Consider the following 22,343-nt stretch of genomic DNA (forward strand, 5'->3'; position numbering starts at 1 on the left):
CATTTTGATAAGTTCGGAATAAGTATTGAGACATGTTGGTATGATTTGACGAGGTCCCGGGTGGCTCGGGTGAGTTTTCGACCACCCAGAGCATTGTTAGTGTTGCAGAAAATTTACTGGTGTCAGGTCTTCATCGCAATCGTGGAGGCATGGTCGCGATCCCGGAGCATATTTTGGTGCTGGGGAGGTTTCTTCTTCACGTTCGTGATAGGGCAGTTGCGTTCGCGGAGTGTGATCCTGATCTGGGCAGTTTCCTTCTTTGGGTTCACGCCTAGTATTCGCGTTCGCGGAGGGGCATGCTTATGCATCGCATTTGGGAGGGGGAGTCCGCGAACGCAAAGGTTTATGTTTGGGCAGTGACTTTTCGTGCTTCGTGAATGCGAGGCACGTGCCACGTTCGCGAAGGGTACCCGTGAGCAGACCATTTAAGAGTTGTATTTCGGGATTTTAGCCCATTCTTCCATATTTTGAATCCTAGACTTGGGAGAGGCAATTTTGGCTTGAAGATTTTCATGCAAGACATTGGAGTAAGTGATTTTTACATATTTTTTATGTTATTTCAAGAATTTACGTGGATTATTAACACCCAAAATGTGGGATTTTGAGGAAAATTTGGGGGGGTTTCCTACAACTTAAAAGAGTGAAAATTAGAGATTTGAAGGTCGATTTGGACTTGGTTTGAAATCTAATCACATATTTAGACTTGCGGGGTTATGGGTAGTTGGTATCTACCCCTTGACTCGAGTTTTGACTGTGTGGATCGGGGTTGAATTTTATGGATTTGATTAAAGATTGGAATTTTAATGTTTAGGGTTGTTTTTTATGGCTTTATTTGACTTCATTGAGTTATTTTGGGATAGATTCGAGCCGTTCGGAGATCGATTCGCATGGGAAGGCATTCTTGGAGTATTGATTTGACTTGTTTGAGGTAAGTATCATGACAAGCCTTGGCTTTAGGGACTAGTTACTTGAATTGTTGATGTTGTCTATGGTCTTGGGGTGGCGTACATGCGAGGGGTCGAGCCCATATGCGTGCACCGAGTTTATTCATGTTCAGGGTAGTTTTAGGCTATTTTATGACTTATTTCGAATCTTTGTGATGAGGCCGCATTGTATAAGTTAACATCTGAAAGGTGTCATAAGATTTCTTTACAACACAATGCATATCAAATTATTTTGGCTGACGAGGCCGCATTGTATAAGTTAACATCTGAAAGGTGTCATAAGATTTCTTTACAACACAATGCATTTCAATATCTACTTTACTGACGAATTTGCCTAGCATGTTAAGCTTTGCAGGAAACATAGCACAACGTGGAACTATATCTTAGCAGTTAACTGGGGCAATTTGTTGGACAGGGATACCAAACTCTCCGACAAAGGTCAAGGATCTACTTCGAACTCCGCTCGGCCAGACCCTCAGAATTCCTAATCAAATTCTTATTTTAAACATCTTTCTTTCAATCATGGTACCTAGTGTCTCTATAATTCAACATTGGGGCAGCATTTTAGGATCCGCATAAATAATTAAGTCCTACTCCAGGGTACCGTAAGTTTTGAACTACATATGGCCTGATTCTCGTGCAACCCTAGATATGTAGGCAACTCAGAGACCGGAGTGCGGCCATAACCATCCAAAATTCCCGTTTGCTCCTGTACTTTTCCAAGATTCTGTCCAGACCCTTAACATGTATTCATGGTCGGGACAAAATTGGCTACTAAGTCAATATTCTTTGTCCGAAAACTCTTTCGTCGTCTCCGGTCAAAGAGGAGCAACTGTTGACATCCAATTTTGTCCCTCCTCTCTTCCAAATTATTTCTTTAAGCTTCTAATATCACTAATAATATAAGATAATTATTCTACTATTTGTTTTAATACAAACTATGCCTATTTGTTATTATTATTATTATTATTATTATTATTATTAAAACTATTACTATGCATACTATTATTATTATTATTATTATTATTATTATTATTATCATTATTATTCATTCGTTCATTCATTCTTATCGCATTTTGTGAAAAAGCATATCATTTTCCTTTATTTAGCTAAATAGTAACGTTTCTTTAATTCTACGCTTTATAAATATTTGTTCCAAGAATATTAGAGTTTTATAATTATCAATTAATGTAATGGATATTTTATATGCTAATATTACGTAGTATTATATAATATGGTTATTAAATATTTTATTTAAGTAGAAGCCCAAAGAAATACCCAGGAGGCTAAACACCAAAATATTGCCTTCTCAATCAGTTTGCCCAAGCCTAAGTCGGCGAAAATCCACCCAACCAGCAGCCCAAAGTCCTCTACTTTAGCCCAACAATAGAACACTCTAGAACCCCATCAAAACTACGTCGTTTTGATAAATAGTCCAGACTTTTTCTCAGCCGTATAAACTCTTAATCCAACGACTGAAATACCCAAACACAATAAGCGTTTTAATTTTTCCACTCTCCTCAACGGTCGCTTCTTCTCCTCCTTTCCTTTTCTTTACAAAAATTTCAATGTTGCTCAGCCATGGCAGACTTGCCATTACCATTTTAGAACAAGAAGCTCTGCACCTCATTTAATTCTTCTGCAAGATCAACGTTCAAATTTCAAACGGTTCAATAGCTTTGACTCCATTTCAAAATCAAAATCTGAAGAATTCCCGCTCAAGAAGCCCTATCTCAAATCTGCCGCTATAAATACCCGTGTTTGGCAATAATTTTGGGACAACTCGGAGCCGCCGCTCTTCCCCTCTATAAATCATCCTTTGCCTATTAACTGATATTCATCTCAGAAGTCAGAAAAGCTTCATTCTTTTGACTCCCCTGCTGTTTCTGTTGGGTATTTAACCTTGCATAAAATCGATTATCTTTATTTATTTTAGTCGAATCTGCTTTTGTCCGAGGCGAAGGAGCGGGCTTGAAATCGGAATCTAAGATCCGTGCCTCGGTTCGCTGCTCCGCAATAGGTCAGTTTTCTTTCTAAACTTTAATCTTCCCTTATTCTGTTATTAGATGTAAAGTATTTGTTGTTTCGTCTTCTGTAGAAATCACGTTCCTTAGTGAGTCGTATTCTAGTTGTTTACTTACTAAACGTGAAGAAGACATGTTTGTTAAAATTACTCTATGAAATGGGTCATGCTGTTTTAGCCACGAATTATGATTTAAGTATAAGAGTCATGTTTTAGGAGTTGTGTGAAAATCATGCCTTTAAGCATTTTATAAGATGAGCATGTAGTTTTAAAAGATTGAGTGGTCAGTGTTTTCTTCCTTTGCATCCTTTACCTTTTCTTTCGAATCTGCTAGTTTTGAATACTTTTTAATTTGATTTAAGTTGAGATTAATTCATGTCTTATGTCCTAGATATCATGAAAATAGGAATTCGGCATGTGTTTGATAAACCATTAAGTTAATATGACATTCTGTGATTCCTGAGTTTGTTAAAAGTCGTATCTTAAGCGGTATTTTTATCTAAATATATAAATCGTGATTTAGTTATTTAGGTCTCATTTTTTTAATAAATTCCTACCATTATTTACTGGAAGTTATGTTCTGGTCATAGGCTAGTCAAACTACTTGTTTATAAATACTATGCCTATAGGTCCCATTATTTAGCTGAGAATTTTAAGAGAGTATAATTCATGTCTAGTTACCATGAGTATGCGAAACCTACCATGCCAAATACTGTCTCTTTTTATCTTTTAAGGAGCATGATAATTTCAAGTTATAATCTAGAAATTATGTGTCCATTTCCTTTGAATAATAGTAATAGAATTTGAAAGTAGAAGACTATTGGTTTTGAGTAATATAGAATGCTTTGTAGTTTACTGTTTGGATTCGTTTAACCATAGAAGAGTACGCATGTAGGTTTATCGAACCATAGAAATTGTCTAATGGTTATCACTAACTGTTGAATACATATTGTTGGATTGTAAATAGATTATAAATTTAAGTCTTTTCCTCTCAGTCCTGAAATCTTGATTGTATGACAGCATATCTTCTTTATTTTTGAATCCGATAATTTAAAGTGCATTCATTATGTATTCACCTAACACATTTAGTACAGAGGATAACTAACTAAAGCAGATCATCATCGGTAATATCTGCAAGAAATAGGACTTATATACTACTAAGGTCCTGTTATGAATCAAAAGAAGTATAATAGTTTTTATTGCCTTTATATGCTATTACTGTTAAGGATGACTCCTAATTCTTTATTTTTCCCTTTCTTTGCATGTACACTTTGGAGCAGGCGGAGTCTTAATGCAAGACTCTCCCATACCCGAGCATGGAGTAATCACATCCCACACTCCTATAGATACACCGGATAGCAAGAAAAAAAAAGTGAAACGCTTGGGGCGCCTATGGCGTCTTTCTTATCTTTTTATTGCATTCATTTTATATAACTTCTTTATGACCGCTGTTTTATTTGTACTTGTGCTTTTCTAATGTTTAGCATATGTTTTGGTAATTAAGTTTATTTAATTATTTCTGCCAAATAGAATACTCATTTATCACATAGGATTAACATTAACTTATATGAAGACTTGAAACCTTCTCTTTATTTCTACTTTCTAACTCGTGAACACTCAAGGATTTGGATTCTGCCAGGGTCTTGGTAAGTCTTTTGATATGAATAACGTATCCAGATTTGAGTTTTAAACCAAAATAAGTTCTTTTCAAACATCTAAGTTCTTTTGGCTTTGGTGTATTAAACCAAGAATTTTTTTAAGACTAACCAATTAACAACCTAAGTTTGATCGGTTAACCGTTATTAACGGATCATATAACCTGTACTCATAATCTTTAGGTTAAGACCATAAAAGCGGAGTTAACTTTTTAATAAAATAAGGTTTCCTAATTCACCCTTAATCAATTAGGTGGCGAATCTTTTAATCAATTAAACCTCTAGAACTACCAATAGGTTATGTTCTAATTTGACCCGTGTTAAAATGGGGTATAACAATGCTTATATGTTGTACGAGTATGTGACTTCGGGAAATATGTTGGAGATTTATGTGTAGGTTAATCTCCATTTCAAACATGATAATTTCTATTTGTGGCATATCCGTCTAATCTGAGCCGTAGTTGTACACTTCAAACATGCATACACTTGTATTTCACTTTCGGTATTCTAGACTGGTTTGACAACAAGTGAGTTGTCCGTGCGGGTTGAGTTGGTTGTGGCATGTGAGTTGTCCGTACGATTTTTATAGCATGTGAGTTATCCGTGCAGCATGTGGATAAGGATTCATCCCCCTAGGTGATCGTCCTCTCATGTTTCTCCTTTATTACACACGGTTGTGAAAAACTAATCAGTGTTGGATAGGTATCTCTCCTCTATATGCAAATTTCTTGGGTGTATACATGATTTTACTGCATATCTCCTCTATATGCTGGCTTCGTACCTATGTACTGGCCTTTTTATGCATATCTTCTCTATATGCTAAACGGTTATCTTGTTTAATTTTCATTCATATCTTCTCTATGTGCACCATGAGCTTTACTAGAAGTTATGCATAGATTTTGGTATTGTTACTGCGTTTTTGTATGTTTCATGACTTGTATAGATTTCATCAAGTGAGTATCATTGGTGATTCTTGCGACTACCTCTCTAAGGTTAGTCATGATACTTACAGATTACATGGGGTCAATTGTACTCACACTAAACTCTGCACTTAATTTTGCAGATCCAAGTGTGGGCCCTAGCTGAGAGCTTAGATCATTGTTTAGTTGCTGAGAGACGAGGTAACTGCATCCTGTTTGCAAACCTTGGCGTCTCTTTTCAATTCAATTACTGTTATTATCAGACTAGTACTCCTATTGTAGAGCTCATGACTCTATACTACCAGTTATGGGAGATTTATTGTATTGGCGCAGTCTTTATTTATGATATTTTTGCTTCTAGACTTGTATTATTTTGTAATTCGCTATCTTGATTTGTTATTTTTATGCTTGGCTGACCTAGCAAGAGAGTTAGGCGCCATCACGACCGGATGGTAGTGTTGGGTCGTGACAGTTATAGTGTGGAATGGGATGATATTCACGTAGTAAGTCGTTTCGAGTTCTACCTTCCCATTTCATGATTGAGACTTTACATAGCGTTAATTATTTATTACTTGCGTGCGTGGTTCGTTTTGTTTTCCGAAAAGTTTAAATGTGATTTTTCAAAGAAAGCCTGATTTTTGAACTTGAAAATGGTTGGAGTTGGCCACAGTCAACATTATTGATAAACGACCTCAGATCGGTGTTTTGATAATTTTGGTAGGTTTGTATGATGATTTTGGACTTGTACGCACGTTTGGTTGAGTCACAAGTGACCCGAAGTTGTTTCAGCACCAATTTTAAAACGTTGAGAATTTGAACTTAAGAACTTTGAAATCTTTGAGTTTTGATGCTTATTTCTTGATTTCAAATGTTATTTTAGCATTTTGAGCTTGCAAGAGAGTTTGTATAATGTTATTATACTTGTGTGGGTGTTTGGAGTGGGCCCGGTGGGCTCGGGTGAGTTTCAGATCATTTTTTGGCATTGTTGAGTTAACTGATTTTCTGGTGTTTCATAGTGCTTCGTGATCGCAAAGTATGTCTCGCGATCGTAAAGGGAGAAATTAGGGCAGGGGTGATTTACACTACGCAAACATGAGGGGAAGCTCGCGAACGCGAGGTCCTGGGCGAATTGGCCGCAAACGCGGCAAACCTCACGCGAACGCGCATGCATGGGAGATCTTGGGGACTGTCAATTGGTTCTTCATCGCGAACGCGACCAGTGGATCGCCAACGCGAAGGCTTGGGAGGGGAGATTCCTTGGCGAATGCGAGGAGCCATCACAAACGCGAAGAACACCCGAAGCCCAGGTATTTAAAGGGCTAAAATTCGGGATTTAGCAACTTTTTACCATTTTTGAGAGCAAGATCACGAATTGAGGAGATATTTGAAGATATTTTTATCCCAACTTCGTTGCTTAGTAATTTTTACCTATTTTTGACTTTTTCCATAAATACCCATATATTTGTATCCCAATATCTAGTATTATAAAGAGTAGAAATTGGGGTTTTGGGAAAAACTTATGAGGTAGAAATTAGGGTTTTGGGAAAAACTTATGAGGACTAATTTTGGGGATTTGGACCTTGATTTGAGGTCCAATCTTGATACAAATCACATATTTGGACTCGGGGGAGAATGGGTAAACGAGAATTGGTCTTAATAAGATTTCGACCATGTGGGCCTGAGTTAACTTTTTGTTGAGTTTTCCAAATGTGATAAAAATCGAACCTTTTTTATACTAGGATAGTTTCTAAAGTTTGTTTTGACTTATTTAAACACTATTTGACTAGATTCTAGTTGTTTGGAGGCTTGTGCTAAAGGAGAAGCAGTATTGGATTGTTGATTTGGTTCCAGAAAGAGGTAAAGTATCGTAGTTAACCTTAATTTTTAAGAAATTAGGTGTATCATGCATATGCAAGGTGACGAGTGCATATGTGAATAAAGCATACGGGTGGAACTAGTTTATTTTATGTCTCATATATTACATGTTCGTACATGTTCTATACCTTAATCTACTACATATTTTACTTGTTCCATGCCCTTATTTGTTCTTACTTGACACATGATTTACATGTTGTGCCTTTACATGACACATGTTCTTACTTGCTAGCCTTTATATGATTCATGTCTTCTGTTGAATACGTGATTTCGCTTGTCATATGCTTTTACTTGTTCATGCCTATAAAATGACTTTACTAGACTTGTTCCAAACCATAATTGTTTCATGCCTTACTTTCCTACGTTATGTTTGGGATTGTACGATCATTTAATCGTTTGTATGCTAAATACCTTATTTGGATCCTTACTGTGCTACATGAGTATGATTAGCTCTAGAAATTTGGGATTTGCCATTTCTCATCCTTTCCATAGTAAATTGTGCTTATTTATTCTTCTTGTTAATTATTATGAAATTTGCAATATATGCATGTGTTGTTGGATGATTCTATGTGAGTCGCTATGTTGGATCGGGTTGCCACTGCAACAATATTATGATAATGATCGGGTTGCTCGCCGCAACAATATGGCCATGGGATTAGGTTGCCGCCGCAACAATGTTTGTGTGTGTGTTGGCTCGGATGTGCGCCACAATGTATGTGTTATGAGATGTTAGTGTTGTTTGTGATATAGCCTTCCTTGTTGCTTTTGGTTGTGCTTATTACGTGTATTGTTTCTTCGCCGTTTATTTGAGCTTCCGAGAAGGATTTTTGTTGCTCTATTCAAGAAATGTGGTTATCACTTTTGTAATATGATTCTTTTTACTATTTCCTACTTTTATTCTTGTTATTATTATTATTACCTCTATTGCTATTTCTATTGCTAATTAATTATTACCTCTATTGCTATTTCTTAGCCCCGTCACTAGCTTGTCGAGATTAGGCTCAATACTTACAAAGTACAAGGTTAGTTGTAATCATACTACATGCATGCACTTCTTGTGAAGATTCTGGTATGGGTCCTAGAAGTATCCAGTGAAGATTCTGGTATGGGTCCTAGAAGTACATGAGGTAGTGTTGCTTTTCGTCCGCAGACTTCGGAGTCACATTTGCTCTTGTTATTGGTATTTTCTTGTATCAAACAGTATTACATTTTATTTCAGACATTATATGTAGTATTCTTATTAGCTCATGTACTCCGTAAAACCAAACATCGTTTGGTGTTAGATTTATTTATATATATTTCTGAGTATTACTCTTATTCCATATTATTTTGCGGTTATTTGTTAGTCTAGTTTCCTTATCTATGTTAAGTGTTGGCTTGCCTATTAAAAGGTGTTAGGCACCATCATTATCCCGTTGGTTGGGATTTTGGGTCGTGATAAGTTGGTATCAGAGCACTAGGTTGCCTAGGTCTCATGGATTGATGTCTGTCTGCACTTATCTTCGAGAGACTATAAGGCTTTTAGAAAAACTCCACTTTCTTTCTTTCTCTATTGTGCGACTTTATTCTATCCTAAAGTTTGAATCTTTACTCTCTTATTCTATCACAGATGCATTTCAGTCGCATCCAAGCAGGAGTCGGAGCCCCAGATTACAGCCGCTACTAGTGGTAGGGACAGGGGTAGAGGGACAGGGGTAGGGACAGGGCTGGAGTAGCACTGAGGCTTATAGCACATGCAGCGGTACCTACAGTCGAGCCTCAGCTAGCTCCGGAGGGTGAGATTCCAGTTCAAGTTGAGCCAGTTGGACTGGATCAGGTTCCTAAGGAGTTTATTGCTACCCAGTGCTTCAGGATGCCCTAGTCCGCATGGTTGGCCTTATGGAGAGTATTATTTATGCCGGTGTGATTCCTATAGCATAAGCTACTTCTCAGGCTGGGGAGGAATTCAGACTCCCGCTACTCACACCTAGAGAAGATGGCCCATAGTTATTAGACCCTAGGAGTTCTACAAGTTGGGATGGTCAAGTCTATTGTTGTCGAGCAGCCTGAGGTTAGGCCTGCAATGTGAGCTGATGAGATGAAGAGGTTGAGTACACGAAGTTGTATCCTCCTCACTTCAGCAGTGCGCCTTCAGATGATGCCCAGGAGTTCTTGGACCGTAGCCATGAGATTTTCCGCAACCTAGGACTAGTTGAGTCCAATGGAGTTGACTTCACTGTGTTTTAGATGCATGGTTCAAACAAGAGGTGGTGGCAGATTTATGAGATGGGCAGGCTAGCAGGATTACCTTCTCTTACTTGGGCTCAGTTCTCATAGTTGTTCTTGGAGAAGTTCATTCCACTCACTCAGAGGGATGAGCTGCGCAGCTAGTTTGAGAGTATACAACAGTCACCCAAAATGAGACTAGATTTGTTTATTTATCTTGCCATGCATCTATCCTAATCCCTACTGAAAGGGAGAAGGTGTGGAGGTTCATAGAGGGTCTTACCTATGGTATCAGACTTGAGATGGTCATGGAGGCGATATTAAGACTTCTTTCACTCAGGTGGATGAGATTTCTTCGAGGATTGAGCACATTAGAGGCCACATGAGAGAGATGACCTCTCATAAGAGACCCCATCATTTTGGAGGTTTCAATGGTTGCTCGTTTGGAGACAGGGGTTTGTTGCTATCAGGTCGGTTTAGTCTGCACTCCAGGTTTTTCATGGTACTTCAGGCAGTCATGGTACCTATGGTTCTTGCTCAAGTCAGCCATCATTCACTGCATCTCCAGCTCCCATCAGTGCAACTCCGATATAGAGCATCTACAGTGGTGATTCGGGTTATCAGGGACAGCCTCAGACCCATCAGCTATGTTTGGTTAAGGTTTGCTTCAAGTATGGGGATATGGGGCATTACAAGAGGTATTGCGCAGGATTGTAGGGTAGGGAATTGTAGCGTAGCCAGGCCATTATTCTAGTTCCAGTTTCTACATTACCCGCCCAGCAAACTAGAGGTAGGATCTGGCCTGCCAGAGGTGTAGGCTAGCTAATTAGAGGTGGAGGCTCAGTGAGAGGTGATAGGGTGGAGGAGATAGGTTGGTAGGGCTCAGCCCCGATGTTATGCATTTCTGGGTAGGCTTGAGGTCGTCTGATGCATTTATTTATCACGACCCAAAATCTATCTAGTCGTGATTGCACCTAACCCAACCCGCAAGGTAATCCAAATAACAGTCAACATATTTCTAATGAAAATAATAAGAAAACAATAAGTGAAATAACTGAATTCCCATACAATAACCCAAGGATTGGTAGTACAAGTCACGAGTCACTAAGACATAAACAACGCTGATATGAAATAAATACAAAATCTTTTTGCAATGTACATAAACAAAATTCGAATCTAAAACTACCAAGGACAAGTGGTAGCTATATCCGAAAGGAAGGTACATCTTCAGTGCCAGCTCCCGTCATCCACAACATCTCAGCTCTAAGATCTGCACACAAGGTACAGAAGTATAGTATGAGTACAACCGACCACATGTACTCAGCAAGTATCATAACTAACCTCGACGAGATAATAGTGGCAAGAATTATAAATGATACTCGCTAATCACTTGCACGGTTTATAATTCCAACAAGTACAGAACAGTAATATGATCAAATCAAGATATCACAGATAAGAAGACCACCTTGATCCACACAATAACTTAACGTACTCTGCCCAGTCAACGATCTGGCATATAACTCTGTATGCAAATAAATCAGATAAACAACCAAGAAAAATTGCAAGTAAAGATGAAATGCAATAACCAAATATTAACCTGTTGCGGCGCGTAACCCGATTCAAATAGAAATCGCAGGCCCACAACAGAATTTCAATAACCAAACCAAACCACTGATCAGTTTTTCCAAAGTCCACATCAACCAAAAACCCGTCGGTTTCTCACAATCTTGTGTACACCATCAAGAAGGAACATGAAAGGGTGACCCTAGGGGGTGGATCCATATTCACACGATGCACAGACAACTCATGTGCTACACGGACAACTCACATGCAAATAATATCAACCGCACGGACATCTCACGTGTTGCACGGATAACTCATGTGCAGCACGGACAACTCACGTGATAATAATATTAATGCAAGATAACTCACGTGCTACACGGACAACTCACGTGCCAATATCATAATCCGTGCAGCGTAGTCATAATCCGCTCGACGTGGTCAAAAGCTACCAGTCAGATCCATATCACAAAGAAAGCAGATATACAAAAATACATGTACATGATCAATGAAAATCAAATTTTATACTCGTGGACTGGTATAGGTGACATGCTAAGGTGTATGCATGTGCAAAGTGCGCTATTGTAATGATCCGACCGGTTATATTGAGTATTGTAGCCATGTTCCCCTATTTATTGCTTCTTCTATGTTTATTTTTGGTTATGTGACTTGCCGGGGTATTTGGTTTTGTTTGGGGATGATTCGGAGTGAATTGGGATACTTAGTCCCAAGGTTGGAAGCTTAAGATAGAAGAGTTGACCGAAGTTTGACTTTTATGTAGACGACTATGGAATGGAGTTTTGATGGTTTCGATAGTTTCGTATGGTAATTTTGAACTTAGCATATGTCCGAATATGGATTCGGAGGTCCGTAGGTTGGTTTGAGGCTTTTTGGCGAAAGTTGAAGGTTTGAAAGATTGAGAGGTTTAACCGAGAGTTGACTTTCTTGATATTGGGTTTGGATTTCGATTCTGGGAGTTGGAGTAGGTCCATTGTGTCATTTATGACTTGTGTGTAAAATTTGAGTTCATTCGAAAATGATTTGATATGATTCGATATTAGTTTTAGAAGTTGGAAGTTCATTAGTTCATTAGGCTTGAATCGATATGTGATTCGTTGTTTTGGTGTTGTTTGATGTAATTTTAGGCTTCGAGTGAGTTCATATTGTGTTTTAGGATGAGTTGGTATATTTGGGTAGGGCCCCGGGGCCCTCGGGTATGATTTAGATGGATGGCGGAACATGTTTGCACTTAGGAGCTTGGCTGAAGTTTCTGATAACCTGGTGTGATCGCACTTGCGAGAAAGGAGCCGCAGGTGCGTGGCCGCAGAAACGGCTAGGAGACCATAGGAGCGGAATTGGACCGGAGGATCGAGGACCGCAGGTGCGGAGAATTTCTGCAGGAGCGGGCGCGTAGATGCGGGGACCTGACCGTAGAAGCGGTAGGTCAGGATTTTTATTGGGATTCACAGAAGCGAGGTCTGGACCGCAAAAGCGGTATCGCAAGTGCATGTTTAGGGGAGGCAGAAGCGGAATCGCTGGCAGGTTAATAAAAATCGAAGGGTTTCATTATTTTCTCATTTTTGGAATTTGTAGAACAGGTCTAAGGCGATTGTTGGAGCTTTTCTCATCCCAATTGAAGAGGTAAGTGATATTTATTCGAATTTGGTATTAGATATTGAATACCCATTGATTATTACACCTAATTTTCATGAATCTAAGATATAATTTGGGAATTTTTGGACTATGTTATTGGAGAGTGAAATTTGAGGATTTGAGGGTCGATTTGTGGTTGGAATTGGATGATTTTGGTATGGTTGGACTCGAAATTGAATGGATGTTCGGAATTTATTAATTTTGTCAGGTTCTGAGGTGCAAGCCCGGGGTTGACCTTTTGGGTTGACTTTTTTATTTGAGCTAAAGATCTTACCTTTGTCTTTTGGAATCACTTCCTGTGGCTTTTGTTGATGGTATTGCGTTGTTTTGGCAAGATTCGAGCCGTCTGGAGATTTATATGCGCGGGAAGGGCTTGTTAGAGGAGTGATTTGGCTTGCTTGAGGTAAGTATCTTATCTAAATTTAGTTGAGGCACTAGTTGCCTGAATTGTTTGTGATATCTGCATGCTATGGATGCGCACATGTGTGGGGTTTGAACCCATGTGCTAACACCGGGGTATTTATTCATGCTCGGGGTAGTGCTTAGGCAATGATATGCCTAGAATTGACTGTTAAGCTTAAAGCTTTACAACATCTCATACTTGTAACCTTGTTGTGAACTATTTGAGCCACATTTGAGGCTACATAGAGGCTAATTCTCTGAATGAACTTGATAATTGTTATTTCAGTGATGAAATCACCGATTTGAGCTATGATAGCACTCTTTGCACATGTTTACACTTTAGTAGGTCATTCATATCAGTCCAGGAGCATGAGATCCATTATTCGTTCATTACATACATGTAATCTTATATATTTTTTTCTGTGTGATATGATTTGGATTGGATATATGTGACCACGCCGGGCGGATTGTATTGTTATGCCTGTGACCACACCGGGCGGATTGTGTTGTTATGCATGTGACCACGCCGGGCGGATTTACTTCACTTTCCCATTAATTTGAAGAATAAAACAAGGAATGGAAATAATTGACAAAGAAAGAAAAATACAAAATATATTAATAATCACACCCAAAATTATGCAATCATTCTTTACTTTATTCTCAAGGTTCTAACCGCAATTTTTGGTGTAATTATCAATATATTTCATATTTTTCTTTCTTTGTCAATTATTTCCATTCCCTGTTTTATTCTTCCAATTGTTGGAAAAGTGAAGTAAATCTCGGTTATCGATAACCCGATTCATTCTTGATATTGACTTAGACCGAGAAATTCCTTACTTAATTGAGGCTCACTAATGGCATTAATTGCCTTGATTATAGGGCTGCTTATCGGGCGGATTGGGCGGTTAATTACTCTTAATGGAACGACTTAACGGTTATCGGCTTTTAAATGTATTAATCCGCTAGCCACCCGATAAGATATCGGGCGGATTGGTAACGGTTTAGCTCTTATCGGGCGGTTATTGGGCGGTTTATCGGCCTAATTCAATCTATATTGCGTTCATTAATTGTTTGTTGACCACCTAGCATACAAATTCAGAATAGAAAATTACACATTGAGTCCAGACATACATGTCTGTTAACGCCTACATAAGAATGATGTAGTGTGTCATGTGTTGTAGAGTGAAAAAAGTTGTGGCACAACACTGTTGTTCTTCTATTAAACATAGACAACATGCATTAGTTTAAAAAAAACAAAAGCAGAGGTGAACCATAGACAACATCTTAAACAATCTTGTTGTAGGGTGGGAGAATAAGCTAAGCTAAGCCAAGCCTGGGATCTTCTGATGCATAGTACGTAAGGGTTCTGATTATTTAGGAATTAGGCGTTAGAACTTAGAGATGGAGTACTGGAAGAAGTGGAAGGGTTTTTGATATTTAATATATATACGGATAAAAATAGAACTTAGAGATGGAGTACTGGAAGAAGTGAAAGGGTTTTTGATATTTTATATATATATTCTTAACGGGTTAACGGATTATCCGTTAAGAAAATTGAATAATCCGCCCCCAAACCGATAAGCCGTTAATAAAAATATTTCAATCCGTTCCCCGTCCGTTAAACCGTTAACCCGATACCAATAAGCCATTAAGCTTCGGTTTCGGTTCGGTTTTCGGTTCGGTTTTGAACACCCCTACTTGATTACCCGTTACCATATACAATTGTAACGGAAGTATTTATGGCTGAGGATTTCCCGTAACCGTATCGATTTTCCTTACTTATTTATGACAGGTTCGTGCATCTTCCCTGCTTAACGGTCTTTATTCATTCCGCTCTTGTTTCTCCTTTTACTTGTCAGGTCCGATTCCTTTCTCAGTGTAACCGATTCCTTTCTCAGTGTAACCCCGAGGGTGTTCCTCCCATGCCTTTTCGCATTCTTTAACTCTTCTAATTAAGAACGCTACTTGTCGCTATATTAATGGTCCACGTACCATGCCCGGTCACCTCGATGGTAATCCACGTATCATGCCTTTTTTTCACTAATACAGAAGAGGGTTGTCACCGAGATATTAGCTTGAGGAAAGAATTCAAAAGTAGGAGAAGAGTATTATGTAATGAATGAATCAAATGTGAACAATACAAACTATATATAAATGTCTCTAAGCTCACGGATCTTCCCCCTTCAGTGTAACTAACTCCTAACTAATTTTCTGACTTTAACTAACTTCCGAAACCTTCTACCAAATTAACTAATTGCGTTGCCACATCAGCTAAGTAGCAGCTAAGTAAGGCTAATTCATCACTAAACATTTGCAACACCATTGTAATCACTCCTCAAGAAGAAACGAAGAGCAAATATAATAATGGAAGGAAGAATTAAAGAATATCCCTGTTTCCACAGGAAGAAACATATTACATATTGACATATCAAGTAGTCATATATTAGGACAGAATAAATAAATCCAATTTCTAGTAAAAGCACCAATATTGGTGTCTCTTTGATAATAATTGACCAATGGAGCTCGAACACAAAGGGCAAGTCAAGGAAAAACCTATTGGCTTCAAACCACTAAACGCTACAATGTACCAATAACAGCTTCACACTACAATTACTAATACAAGAATAAATTAATGACGTTTACAGGGACTGACATGACCAAACCTAATTCAGAAAGACAACTGTATAAACCATAAGTTCTATCTCTTTTTTCTTTTTCCCTTTTTACTCAGTTTCATTTCTGTCGCTGAAAAGATAAATAAAACCCAAAAGGCAAACCAAAAATCGCCCGCAATGACCTGTGTCTATTTTATATCTTGGGTTTAGGTAGTGATGCAGATACGGATGGTATGTTAAGAGGAATCTCGAGGCATGCCTCTCACTATCCGAGGAGTACAAACCTCTCTTAGCATCAACAACTTCAATGTCTCTCCTCTCTCAACGGCCAGTCTTGGGACGTTTCATTCCACTAGTATTGAAAGGAGAGACACTGCCACTTGGACCAGGAGACTCTTCCCTAAAATTTGAATTTAGCAGCGCAAGTTCACGCAACTGCTGTCTCTTTATGAAATCTTGTGATTCATCCTGTAGATGAAATCATTGCAAATAAAAATAAAAATAAAAATAAAAATTGAAACCCCAAAGAGGCAACGAAATTTGAGATACATACCACAGGCTTGAGCAACTCCTCTATTATTTCTTGTGCCTGTCTCAATCTAATATCCACAACACTGGCTGGCAAATCAGCTTCAATTAAAATATGGAGTGGTTCATTCAGGTGCTCATATCCTGGTCTTCCCCTTAGTTTCTCCTCCTTGAAGTTATCAACCGCGAAAATATATTAGAACTTCAATGATACAGTTCACACATACGACTCCACAAAAGACTGTGATCTACCTAGAGCTAGAAGTAAGTCTAGAAATTGAATAGTCTTTCATCGACCTTTTTTTCAATAACAAGTCTTAGTTCTGGATAAACTAAATTTTCAAATACCAAAAGTCCGTCCCATATTCCAATTAAAATTGTCAGTATTAATAAACAAAAATTGTAAGAAAGAAAAGAAGATGAAAACTACCTTGTCCGGATCTTTTATTGACCCTTTTCCTCTAATAAAAACACGACATCCTGTAGTAGCTTCCACCCGTTTCAATGAATTTCCTCTGGGACCCAGAAGTCGCCCGACAAAGTTAAACTGAAATCCACAAAGAAGTTGGTCCAAAGTTCAGACAAGGCTATATACTACTAAGCATTTATCTATCCCAAAGAAAACTGCAACTAAGCAACAACACTAACAGCCTTACATTCGGATAAGTGTCGACTGGAATTTCTAAGCGCAATATTCTTTTCACAGTGTACGAACTAGGACTTGCTGGGGCCCCTTGCCAGTCCATTGACATTCCAGGAGGTCCACTTAACCTCTGGCACAATTTGAGAAATTGATATTTTAGAGAACATTACGAAAATAAACTAGCAAAAAAGAAGAGCACCAGTTAGCTGACAACAAAATGGTTGGTACTTTGGATGGTAAAATAGGAAAATATGCCAACTGAAAGAGTATTAAGAACACAAAAGAAACTATCAACCACTCCTTTTACTTGTATTTTATAAATAAATAAAAGTAACTACCAATCCTTCTGAAAATGTTCAACGGGATGTACACAGCTATAGAGCTGAAACCAGTCAGAGAGATCGACCTCAACTGTTATTAATGTTCCAACCAGTGTGCACTGCCACTGACCGAACATAACAGCCTCCAAAACGAGCTAGAGACCGTCTGTATCTTCACTCATTCTCCAGCAAAAATTCCACTTCCCTACCTTAAGATTACTATACCCGAAGAAATGATAAAATTAGAATCTTCAGGGAACTAATTTTGCATTTTACGGATTTGCCTATATTCTTTTAGGAGGTCAATCTTCTGGTATTATGAGAAATTGACGTCTAGATGGAGAAGCAACAAGATAACACAACATACAATGAATCATCATTCATCTTTGAACCAAACATCTTTGTCCCACAAAAATCTATATTCAGAATATAGCAAATTCAACATTCGCATCACCCTTGTTAACCGAAAGATATGCTGAAGCTTCCAAAATTTTATGTCCATAATCTGTGCCATCCACATCCTTAAGGCTTCAATATCATACATGGAATGCATCAGAAAATTAAGATCCCTACTGGCCTCGTATGCTTGTTTAAATTCTAGATCAATCCGATTACCATACTCTGCCGCTAATGGACACATATGACACCCAAACGGAATGCCTGAGAAGCGAAACCAAAGACCTAAAGAACTTCCACGTCTGAAGAAGACGTCTTCACAGCAAAACATCCTCCCTTTTAAAATTGAATATTAAAACTAGTAGAATAGTAACATATCTAAGCTTTTCAATCGAAATTTTACAAGAAACGAATAAGACAAGGACAAGACATGTAATTTCAGGGTCCAGCAAACCTTGCTCAAACCTTGAGGATGCACATGACAACAACAAACCTAGTGGAGTCCCCACAAGTGGGGTTTGGGGAGGGTAGTGTGTACGCAGATCTTACCTCTACCTTGGGAAGGGACATCAAGATGCACATGGAGAAGAGAAATTCTATGGTTTTCTCTTTAGCTGATTCGGTACTTTTGCTGCAATTCTCTAAGATCTCTCACCAAAACTTAAAATGGTTTATAAGTTTTCCCTTCTTTTTTTTAACTTAAAAACCCAAACACAACTGAAATAGTTAATCTTACTTTCAACAACAAGTGGATATGAGGTGACGGCTCGTATGTCCACACACGCAATCCAATATTTCTAGAGGTTTGTTGAGAATTAGACAGTCAATAACTAAGCAAATGGGCTATATAAAAGTAGCTTGAACATTTTTTTAAGAGACTAAGAACTTTATTTAAAAAGTAAAGTACTTCAAAAATCTTACATGGCGACGAGAAAAAAATTTACATGATTTATAGAAACTTAAATTAGAAAATAAAGTCAAGCCTAAATTAGCCTCATAAAAGAAGTATCTCTTTTTAGAGACCTATGCATTAGCTATACATGTTAGCCCAGTTCAGTCCAATGAAATTTTAATTTTATTTGATACGTAACCTAACCATGTACGCCAGATTGAGATATCTAGCAGCATAAACATATTTCAGAAAGACGGAAATCAAGAGCGTATAGCTGCTTAAGTTAAAATTATTTTGATTCCATGACAAGATTGTTCCCATTGCACGTGAATACTGCTACATTTTTACACCATGTACCTTGGGGTGCACAGACATTATCTCTCCATTGGCAGTCGATATCTAGCCACTGTTATGGTTTCATTTAGCAGCATCGAGAAACTTACGAGTCTTTTCATTAGAGAAGAACGCAGCTCGGCTCCTAAAAGAGTTACTTAATAGCTTATGATCAATAAGAAATAAAGCAGCTATTAAGTTCCACTAATAAGAATAGTGAGGATAATTGAAACAGTAAGATTGCTCTATTTAGACTGTTTTGTCACCAGATGTGTTTTGAAATAAGTGGCCAAAACATATCTTCTTTTCTTAACCTATTGAACATCAATTGGGCATAATCTTCCATGGGTAAGGAATTCTTGTAAACTTGGTCCATGTACTCTAATGGATGAAAAAATGTGCTGCTTAATCACTTGCATGTCTTAGCTGGCTTGTACGGAAAGAAAGGAATAGAGAAGCCTTTGAAAGACTGGAATATAGCTTCTGTCAGCTCAACAACCACTTGTAATCCGCCTTGCACTTGTCGCAAAATCATAGAAGCCCTATCAGCCACTTATATTGCTGAATTTTTAAAAATGAACTCGCAATCCATCTCTTTTTATTTTTATTTTAATTGGGTCTCCATCACATGGTTGATACTCCCCTCAGTACCCATCATTTTGCACTTAATAAAAGAATAGGGATGGATCCAAAGTAAGAAAAAGAAGCTGACTTTATTTGGTAAACTACACTTAGTCAAGAAACAGGCAAACATGCTAATCAATACATTTTATTGGTTCTAAAAGCTTATTAACAATAGTTGCGACAACACACTGTTCATCAATGTGAAGACACTAAAAATTCATATCCATTTGTTTCACTTAGACCGAACAGCATGATCACTGTTAGGCAGACATAAGAGGATTTCATACCTATACATGACCCGCAAGATATGTACGGACAGTCTGGTTAAGAGAAGACGTTTACCACATTGAGCCAAGTGTCAAAGATAACATGAAAAAGACAATTACCTCCTGGGGAAGTCCATTCCAACCACCCAATCCTGCTCCAGCAACATTTGACATAAGGTTTGCTGAACCCATAGGACTAGGACTTCTATGTCGCAATCTGTCAAGTTCACCAAATCCTTGGTTCGGCAACATTCCGGAAACCCTTAAAATCTCTGAAAAACACCAAATCATATTTAGAAACCAAGCACCACTCAATAAAATTGCAATAGCTTGATGACCATGAACCTGAAGAAAATACAGCTTGACACCATAACCACTATAATTATCATTAAAGGTTGGGAAACAAATCTGATAAAATTCGACAAGATTAAGAAGATAAGCATATCATGTCGTGTACACTGGAAGGATGAGGACAAGTTGTAAATATCACAAGACTTGATTTCTAAACCAAGGGTTCCTAAACAAGAAGAGCATGTAATTTGATTATTTGCACCGTGAGCAAATCTGAAGGTCACCAATTGGCCAGATATCTTCTTTTCCAGAAAAGATCAGCGTCAACCCCCCACCCCCCCACCCCCAAAACCCAAAGCAGGTAATTCCACAAATGACTTCTTGATTGCCTTCCACAAATGACTTCTTGATTGCCTTACTCATGTTTCCTCTTTTTCTATTTTTAAGCTTTTTCAGAAAACATGCGACAAGACAATGAAACAGCCAAAGGTTTCAAGTGCCCTTAGGATAACATTTCAAACTTGAACAGCTAATTGAGATGATCGACAATTCGCAGACCAAACAAGTACCACTAAGCTTGAATCACGATTTCCCAATAATTATTGGCACAAAAGGATTTTTTTTAATTGCAAAACTACTGGCACAAAAGTCGCGGATGGTTGGCCGAAACGTGTTATATCTATTAGAAAAGATGCAACTTTCTGAATAAAGGAATTCTTTTGCGCCCCTATAATCTTCTCCTTTTATCTGTTTAATATAGTAATTAGAGCCTTGCTTGTGAATTGTGAACCTCAAGCTGCAAATGAACCAGAGTTAGAATGTTTCTCAAATGAGAGGGATTGCAATTGTTTTCCATTTCAACAGCAGAAGGATACATGAAACTTCAGTCCAGACAGAATCCAAGAAGAGTAAAATGTAAAAAAGATTTAATTTTTCCATTCCAACGCCCCATCCTGGAGAAAAAGATGGGCAAGAACAGATATATATATATATATAGTAGTCCAATTTCCTCATGATGGTAAGAAACAATCGGGCCAGATCTAGCTTGCCATCCATAACCACAAGAAACCATAAGAACATACTGAAAATGTAGCTAAACCCCACAAAAACTGAAGAAACATAGATCCAAGACAAGGAATTGATTCAAAAAAGTAACCTTGATTCAAGAGTCTGCTACATATGGGAAGAACTTGCATGAAAGGTCCAAGCTTTTGATGCTCCGCCAACAGCTCTGACAAGTACTGATTGCTAAGATGTAAAAGAAACACATGAAGATCAAAACGCACATAGCCAAATTCAAATACACAAGTTGAAAAAATCAGCTAAAAGAGAAAACTAATTAGTAAATGATAGGATAGGAAAAAACAATATATACCTGTCAACATCAGGGGTACTTCTAATCTGAGGAGAAGCAGCTCTAGCAGGTGAAAAGTTGGGATTATACAAACCTGACATAGCTTTTTTTCAGGTGAACAAGCTTTTAGACTGAAATGGCTCCCCCTGCTGGGTTATAGTATAGCGGCAGAAGATAGGAAAAGAAAAGAAAAGAAAAGAAAAGAAACAGAATGAGAGAGAACCCTTGAAAAGGGTTTTGTGTAAATAAAGGGTGAAAAGTCTAAAAGCCTGTGAAATTGGCAGAAAGAAAGCCAAAACCTTTTTTTTTTCTCTGCTATTTGAAGAAGTTACTATAGAAGTAGGAGTATTTAGGTAGTGTATCAGATAATGATAATTGAGAAAAATCTATGAAAGAATAGGTATGTAATTGATGATAGTTATTAGTCTCCTAATAATTGTATGTCAACACAGACTGTGCTGTCTCCTTCCGTTTCTGCCTAACGTGTGTGAATGCAAGAAAAATGAGATTAAAAATCAACCAATTTTATAAAGTTGATTTATTTGCGTTCGGTGCCTAACCAAGAGATTTTATCATACTCGCCGTTCCACAAAAATTAAGGAAAGACCAATACTCCAGTTCTTTTCAACGGAAAAGGGTTGAATATGCTAATATCTGAAATTCAGAAATTTTATTATTTGTTCATTGCCCTCATAGTTAGAAAAATGTATTGTTTCTATTCTTCATCTCTAACAAAGATACAACATGAGGGTAATTTTAGATGGGTAAAAAATATAAAATTGACCGGTCGGTTAAAACTAATTACATTCGCTAGTCAAAATATATATAAAATATATATTTTTTA

At 37.9% G+C, this 22,343-nt stretch overlaps 1 protein-coding gene and 1 long non-coding RNA gene across 2 annotated transcripts; one reads left to right on the top strand and one right to left on the bottom strand.

Moving 5' to 3' along the window:
* The first annotated feature begins 2,413 nt into the window (after positions 1-2,413).
* LOC107825479 (uncharacterized) lies at positions 2,414-8,301 on the top strand. Its single transcript, XR_001657082.2, has 4 exons — positions 2,414-2,964; positions 4,248-5,614; positions 5,686-5,743; positions 7,330-8,301. It is a non-coding gene; the product is annotated as an uncharacterized LOC107825479 (long non-coding RNA).
* A 7,313-nt stretch (positions 8,302-15,614) lies between these two features.
* On the bottom strand, positions 15,615-21,793 carry LOC107828770 (KH domain-containing protein At2g38610). The gene is made up of 7 exons (XM_075232353.1): positions 21,521-21,793; positions 21,302-21,393; positions 19,975-20,126; positions 17,037-17,153; positions 16,811-16,927; positions 16,406-16,549; positions 15,615-16,320 (listed from the first exon to the last, which is right to left on the bottom strand). Exons 1-7 carry the CDS (start codon positions 21,598-21,600, stop codon positions 16,174-16,176), a joined length of 849 nt encoding a protein of 282 aa, XP_075088454.1. The 5' UTR covers positions 21,601-21,793; the 3' UTR covers positions 15,615-16,173.
* Between the last annotated feature and the right edge of the window lie 550 nt (positions 21,794-22,343).

Source organism: Nicotiana tabacum, chromosome 2, assembly GCF_000715075.1.
Source record: "Nicotiana tabacum cultivar K326 chromosome 2, ASM71507v2, whole genome shotgun sequence".
In the NCBI taxonomy this organism is placed as follows: Eukaryota; Viridiplantae; Streptophyta; class Magnoliopsida; order Solanales; family Solanaceae; genus Nicotiana; species Nicotiana tabacum.